At 45.9% G+C, this 7987-nt stretch overlaps 1 protein-coding gene across 1 annotated transcript; it reads left to right on the top strand.

Moving 5' to 3' along the window:
• The first annotated feature begins 920 nt into the window (after window positions 1-920).
• On the top strand, window positions 921-2567 carry wu:fb55g09 (uncharacterized). Its single transcript, XM_029151211.3, has one exon. The coding sequence runs from the start codon at window positions 1373-1375 to the stop codon at window positions 2003-2005; it is 633 nt and encodes a 210-aa protein (XP_029007044.1). The 5' UTR covers window positions 921-1372; the 3' UTR covers window positions 2006-2567.
• The last annotated feature ends 5420 nt before the right edge of the window (window positions 2568-7987 follow it).

Genomic DNA, 7987 nt, shown 5'->3' with positions numbered 1-7987 from the left:
AGCCTGGACTAAAACGACACCTAATGGCTCATGTATATGTTTAATGTAACTATAAAGAATAAAGCTGTCGACCTATGCAGGGTGCACCCTGCCTCTCGCCCGTAGCTGGGATGGGATGGGCTCCAGGACCCCCGTGAGCCCGTATGGGACTGAGCGGTGGAAAATGGATGGATGGATGTAGAATAAAGTGATGGACAAGTTCAGGTTACAACCTGATGATGGCACTAGACGCAAGGAAGCAAATTCTGAAGGATATTATGATTTTATGTCACTGAACAAGGTTTCCTGTCAACAGAACAACTGTTGAAATAGTTCACTAAAATCACAAAATGGAAACCTCGGCGTTAGAGAAGAAGCAGGAGGCAATGAAGTGAAGAAATGATTTCATTTGTTCAAGTTAGTGGAGCAACTGACAGCCACTGAAACTGCTTATTTTGTAAAGTAAAGTCGTATTCGCATGGTAGACTTGGTGGTGGAAAACAGGACCTGTTTGTTTTAGTGTATTTTAGAGCATTGTCTATTCACTGGAGGGCGTTTTAAATTCATGGGGGCTGGGTACTGGCGTGTATTCATCACCAACAACAGTTTGTGGTGTAGCAGCGACAGTGGCGTGTGGGTTGTTGTTACTGCCTGTTGTCAGAGGCGTGGACCAGCTGTGGATCGGATTTCAGCTGCTGAACCCGAAGCGGGGTGAACCATCCGCTGCGAGGCGTCTTTCTGCTCCTCACCTCCACGGGGGACGAGCGGAAGCACCTGGGCTTAGGTGAAATGACTTATAGTAAAATAAAAGCAAGATGTTACATAGGTCTGTCCAGTCAGAAAGTTATTTAGAGAAAGATTACTAAAACCCACAGGACCTTCTCCCCCGTAGGAAACGCCAGAATGGACGGGTCCAGTTTTTATATAAAGCTCCAGAGAAACGGGCAGCGCTACAGTCCGTGGTAAATTCAGCAGATATCATTCTAGCTGCACGCCTGAACGCCAGTAAAACAGCCTTAACGCTACAAAAAGGTGCTTTAAACTCCCTGACAGCTCAGTGCAGTTCATTCATCAGAGCTGTAAGGAGCTGCGTTGATTTCCAAGGTGATATAAGAAAGGAGATAAACAGATAAGGAGGGCGTGCCAGCGGAGCCAGGCGAGCAGTCAAGCTGCTGCTGCGGGAGGACGAGCGGGCGATGCACCAGCCAAAGCCAAAGGGCAGGAAGAAGGGGCAAATAATAGTAAAAAGGTAGACTGTCCGAGCGGAGGTGAGGTCATTTGTGATCTGAGCCACACATATCAGAAACCAGCCTCTCTTTGCTGCGGGACGGGGAGGAGGATGTGAGGGGGAGCAGCGGAGAAGAAGGGCCGCAACTGCAAGAACCACAAGAATATGCTCTCGGAGAAGATGTGCAGGAGGAGCGTCCAGCAGCAGCAGCTCCAGAGGCACGATGCGAAGGAGGCTCCGCTCAGGGACGTCGCCAGCCGCAGGAAGCAGGGCTGGTCCAAGAGCTGCAGGGGGCGCCTGCAGGTACGGAGGACCAGAGGAGGAGGAGGAGGGGGGCCGAAGGGGCGCAATCACCAGCACCCCCCGCGTCACCGTCCCCGACGCGTCCAGAGGCCCACGCTGTCCCTCCGGCCCGTTAACGTCAAGGGGAACGTAGCGAAGGGCATGCGGGCCCCCAAGAACACCAACCAGTTTCTGATGCACGAGAAGTACCAGATGCTGCACATGCGCTCCGACTCGGTGGGGAGCGACAGCGGGAGCGGTTCCGACAGCGACGCGGAGCTCACCGACATGGACTCGTACCTGGGCGTCCTGGAGAACGCGAGGGGGGCCCTGCTGGACAGTCCGAACCCGCACGGCGCAGCGACGCCGCCGCGACGCTTCCTGCTGCTGCACGAGGACGGCCTGCGCGTGCAGGAGGACAGCATGCAGTACTTCCCGTCCGAGGACGACCTGCTGCAGACCCAGAATTTCATGCAGAGGGACTTCGTTGAGTTCTGCGACATCCTGACATCCTGAAGGGAAACTTTCATGGGGCCAAGTTGTGCTCCGCAGCGAGACTCGAACCTTAAACTGAACGAGGCCAGGTCTGTTCTGCTCCGTGTTCACAGAAAAGAAATGAAATGCTCCATGTTCTTTTGAGCATCTGCCCTCAGGGTCAGACCATTACATTTCTAACCAACAGGAAGAACCTCAGATATTTTGTAAATTTCTTAATAGACCTGTAGAGATCCTGTGTGACGGTAAAGAGCGACGATCTCATCCTGTTGGCATTTTTCTTTTGACTTTTTTATTAAATGCAGGACTAAGCACTGTTTTTACAGCTGATGTTTGGACACTGTCTGTTCAAGAACAGTGCGTGTGCGTGACGTAAAGTGCTGCCTCTCTGGTGTGTGTGTGTGTTTGTTGTTGTTGTTGCGCACAAAGGGAAATGGGCGGGGTGATGGGAGTGTGCCCAAGCAGCCAATCAGCGTTAAGATGGTCGTTCACCCTGCAGACAGTTGGCTGATCCAGGCTGTCAGTCCTACAGGGCCTTTTTACTGTACAGAAATGTAAGAATAAAAGCATTTGACTGATGGAATGTGGCCAATTCATTGTGTTGTGAATGAGTTTTCATGAAGTGACAGGGCGAGTGAGTGAGTGAGTAAGTTTAGCTCAGGTACCATAAGGTCATATAGAAAAAATATAACCATAAAAATGTGCAGTAATAAGATTTTTTTATAGTGCTAAAAATAAAGCATTCATATAAAAATGGAACAAATAAATGGAATATGCAAAAAAAAGAAAAAAATAAGATGGATAAAAAATTAAATTAACTAATCTAAAATATTAAATTAATTCCCCCAAATAATCATAATTTTATTTTCTAATAGAAGATACTGTATTTTTAAAAAAAAAAAACAATGTCATCTGGAAGTTTAGATGATGTCATCTGGATAATATGGACGCTGCAGCAGACACCGTTCTAGAAATGTTGGCATAGAGACCAAACTGCATGACTACAACTGCAGTATTTATAGTGATGCACACTTTAGAGAAGGAAACAGTCACAACCCCATAAGTGACACCTTTTGCTGTCGTATGTTTTCCTAATTAAAAGCGAACTCAGAGCTTGTTGTCATATTCATCAACATCACTGTTGCATTAGCCAAAATGTTAATTGCTTGCAGGTATCACAACATTCTCCTCTGTCTGATTCTGATCTAGGCTCAGTTTTCCTTCTATTCTATATGTAATTAGTGTTTGGCTGTGCAGATCTTCATAGTGCTATAATTGGGCAGTTGAGCTGTTTTTTTGTTTGTTGACAAATGATGCTGATGATAATAAACCCCCTAAATTTTACATGAATTTCACATGAAAACAGAAAACACTTGATACATGTGGGTATTAAGGAGAGAGTTTCATCCTCCTCAGTGCGACCTTTGACCTGCAGATCAGCTGACCGGCTCAGTTGGCATTTGGTGAAATGCAAACTGACGTAGCGCTAACCCGCTCAGACACGTTGCAGCAGGTCACAGCTGTTGCGTCTCTGCGCTTTCTGCCTTTCGCTGCTGTTGACATCGGTCAGTAGAGGCAGCTTCTAGTTCGGGTTGTTGTTATGCAATCGTGCATCTATCTATGTGTCAGGCCACCATGCTCTGACACACAGACACACACTTGTCCTTTAATAGTTGACTGCCCCTCACCCAGACCCAAACCAAAACAGCTGATGATAAAACTACAACCATCAGACCGAACTAAAACACTTATCCTGAACGTAAAGGTGTCAACTTTAAACAGAACAACGTGAGGACGTGTGGCAAATCTGAGAAGTATCAGCTTCCTGCAAACACTTCCTTTAAGCCTAATCTGCTGACACACGCAGACTCACATGTATGACTGTAAGGTTTCAACACGTCTCAGACCTGAAGCTTTATGAACCTCCCCTAACGTTAGAGCTAAACTTTACCACCACTAACAGACATTTAGTAAGAATCACTCAGCACGTCCCTGAAGAGACGGCACCAAACTAAAACTAAAAATTAATTCAACAACACACACGGGATTGTTAGTGACGAGGCACAAGTCCAGCAGCAAGAACAGACAGATATAGAGAATGACGGTTACACAGATGACACACCCACACACGCACATGCACAGACACGCACCCACACACGCACATGCACACACACACACGCACGCACGCACACGCACACGCACACACGCACATACGCACAAACACACACACGCACACGCACACACGCACAAACGCACAAACACACACACACACACACATGCAAAAGCACGCGAACGCACGCACACACACACACACACGCACACACACACACACGCACACGCACACGCACACGCACGCACACGCACACACACACACACACGCACACACACACACACACACACGCACACGCACACACACACACACACACACACACACACACACACACACACACATTGTCTCTTATTGTCACTGGAGTGTGTGAATAATGGACCTTATTGCAGATGCAAAGGAATGCGACTGTGCAACTTGTGGGATCTGATAAATCTGCTTTGAGTTATTGGTGTGTGGACGTTTGAATGTGTACGTATGTGACTGGCATTATCTGAATCACTTTTGTTGATAAGATAAATGTCAGATGAGTCGGGGCAGGGTTTATTGGAGTCAATATTGATGTTCACATTCATCAGAAAGCACATTTAAGCAAAGGAATATGAAGTAAGAGACGCTGTAGAGGATCAGTCTGGATGTGGATCCAATCATGTTTCCTGCAGCAACTTCCAAAGACACCAAAAAGCCCAGATAAATATGAAATAATAACTCTGTGATGTGATCGTGGCTGATGAGGAGACGCCTGAATCCGCTTTGGGATGACCCAAGCATGGGGCCTTTAGCTTTAAGCGCTCATAGTAACACTAACATTTTCTAGATCCATCGTTTGAGACACTTTACTGCCTTTATAAACAGCCTTTGACGTCAGACTTGGGCAGTGTTTAATACTAGGAAACCATATGGACTCTGTCTGGTCGTCGTCTCTAAACTGGTGGAAAGATGAGCCGTGGTCATGCCTTTCCTCACAGGTCACCATATTAATTTTTCCAGCAAACTGATGCAAAAGTGAATGATGGTGTTATTGTCACGTTTCTAAACATGGAAGAGACCTGCTTCCTCACGTGTGATTGGAGAGGGGGCGGGTGTTGTGAAGACTTGGAGTGAAGGAGGAAGGAGGAGTGGATGGACTTGGATGGAGTGGAAAAGTACAGCGTCTCCTCTGAAGGCGGAGATTTCTGCATTGAGCTCGTGCAGCAGCCAATGTGAACGCAGACAAACACAGTGATGGACAACGGGCTGAGAAGATCCAGCTGAACCCAACTTAGTCTGTTCAGCAGCTTCTGTCTGAATGGCCTGAAAATTGTAACTTTTTTATTGCTTCCAGTTTGTGACAGTTCGGAGGCTACGAGCTAACGCTGCGTTTGCTGCAGAACAGATTATTCATTTATGAAGTTTTACAGCTGTTAACGCTGTGGTTTAATGGACACTTGGCAAAAAAGCAAGATACATTAATGACTGGTCCAAAAGTCAAGCAGAGAAACTTGGAGCCCTGTAGTTTCAGCCTGTGTCAATCAAAGAGATTTTCCAGTTGCTGTGTTTGTGTGTTTGTCGCTCCAGCTCCACAGATGTTCCAGGGTTTCTACAGACAGGCCAGTTATTGCTGTGGTGACGGACAATGAGTCTCCAACAGACGAACACACACAGTTAAACAAGCCAGACTCCAACACGCCAGCCGTGTTTTCATGTGCAGTCTGATGACTAGCGAGTGTGTGATCAGTTCCCTGCTGCTCCACTGACCTGGCAGCTTTTACTGCGCACACACACACACACACACACACACACACACACTGAGGAGCTCAGTTCATGGCGAGGGGGAGGAGGGACTTGTTATTCTGGTAGCATGAGCTCAACCGTTCAGCATTGTGAATGTTTCACAGGTCCACACACACACACACACACACACACACTGGGTGATTAGCTTGGACATGCTGGCAGAGAGCTGGACGAGAGCCACACAGTCTAAACAGTCACATTAGCTCGAGACGGAGGGAGGATCTACTTCAAGCAAATCACAGCAGAAAGAATGAGCGGTTCTGATGCGTTGAGTGGCATCAGAATAATCTGGTTATTAAATCTGCTGCAGTCTGTGGGGACGAACCAGTCATGAGATGCAGACGCTTCAGTCTTGTGATTTGTTTATCTGTTAAAGAAATACGCAATAAGATGATACAAAATCTGACTACAATTAAATATTAATGTCAAGTAAAAAGTTTATAAATGTGACTTAATTAATGTTTTTAGTCTAATGAGTAAAGAAAGTTGTCTAGAAAGTTTCAGTTTCCTTCTTTATTTCCACCAGCATCATCTGACATCATGCATTAAACCAAAGCTGACATTCCTGCACTTCGCTGGTGCTTGTGTTTGCTGTGAGCAGCGAAGGACACGATGGCAGCGATAAACCATGAAAGACAGCAGAATTCAACATCATATCTCATGAGTCGTTAGTTTTGCATGTAAACATCAGATATGTTACGTTACGCGCGGTGCTCGTACTTGCACTGGTGTCTTCACGTCACTAATTGACTGGGACATTTTACTATAACAACATTAGTAATGCTTATTGTTAATCATTAAACTTTTAACTTCTATCGTGGTTTTAACTCAATGATGTTTTTGTTTAACAAAGCAGCTCCATTAAAATGTCAAACAAACAGGAATAGAAAAGCTGCTCATGCTCTAATTCAGCTAATATCAGTCTCTTTCATGTCTCCTACCTGCCTTTGCTTCAAAAAAAGAAGAAATCTGGCCTTTAATGCAGAATCAGAATCCTTTTTATTTGCAGGTTTTATTTGCAGGTTTTGGTGTCAAACCACCATCAAGGCGAACGAAGCGTTACCAAAGAGTTCTGGTGCACGTGAGGGGGTTGTTGACGTAAACAGCACTGGGCCGTTTCACGCACGGTTCTGGAGACTGTCCGGACCGATCGGCTCGGATCAGTGGTTGAAATGTTCTCCGTGGATTTGGAGGTTTTATTCTAAGGAGCCTCTTCTTATTCACCAACGGCGCCCGTGTGTTTAAAACCTCCTCGTGCAGCGGGTCTGAAACGCTGTCACTCCTTCGCAAACATTTGCAGGTCGGTGCCTTTTCACGGACGCAGATCGGACGTTTGCTTTTAGAGACACCCACTGGAGAGAAACACACGACTGTCATGAAGTGTTTCACAACGATCACAGCTCTCAGAGCAGACCTTGTACGAACCAACCACCAGCTCCTGTTAAAAGCTGTGTTTTAGCAGAGCGTTTTCTGACACGACACAAAACACAGAGCAGAGACCGAATGATGGCGATTTACTCCTTCTGTGTGTGTGGGATAAATGGTTCAGACCTTGTACTGAGGTGGAAAAACTCACAGACACTGATAAAGAAGCAGCTGGTCAACACACACACACACACACACACACACACAGTGTAACTACAATGTCTTAAATAATAGTAAATGTTTTATTCTAAAATTTATCCTCAGCCCAAAAATGAACTTCAAACCCTCCGGACTGAGCGAATCTTGTCACCTTTTAATAAACTACTTTCCCCTGAATGTTGTTACATAAAGTCCCTCACAGGTGCTTAAAGTCATAGCGAAGCCACAAACAGCACAAAGCTTCAGCTGTGGTTCACTTTCTGGGTTTGTGAAGTCTGGCTCAGATCATGTTAGAGTTTCCTCTCTACAAAAGGACAAACTGCGAACAATAGGTTTTCATTTAAATCACAGTATTTATCTATGAGCCTGTGGCTTGTGGCTGAATCCGCCTGTGGTCACGTGTCATTTATAAAGTTGACATTTTAACATTTTCACGTCAGTTTTCGAGTTAAAGCTGGATTTCCGCTGAGAGGAACAGAGCTGCAGTTGTTGTATTCAATCAACGTCATTGTGAAACGTAATAACAGAACGCGTGCATG

This window comes from Betta splendens, chromosome 5 (genome assembly GCF_900634795.4).
Source record: "Betta splendens chromosome 5, fBetSpl5.4, whole genome shotgun sequence".
Classification (NCBI taxonomy): Eukaryota; Metazoa; Chordata; class Actinopteri; order Anabantiformes; family Osphronemidae; genus Betta; species Betta splendens.
The sequence above is the reverse complement of the archived record's forward strand: the minus strand, read 5'-3'. Positions and strand labels throughout refer to the sequence as shown.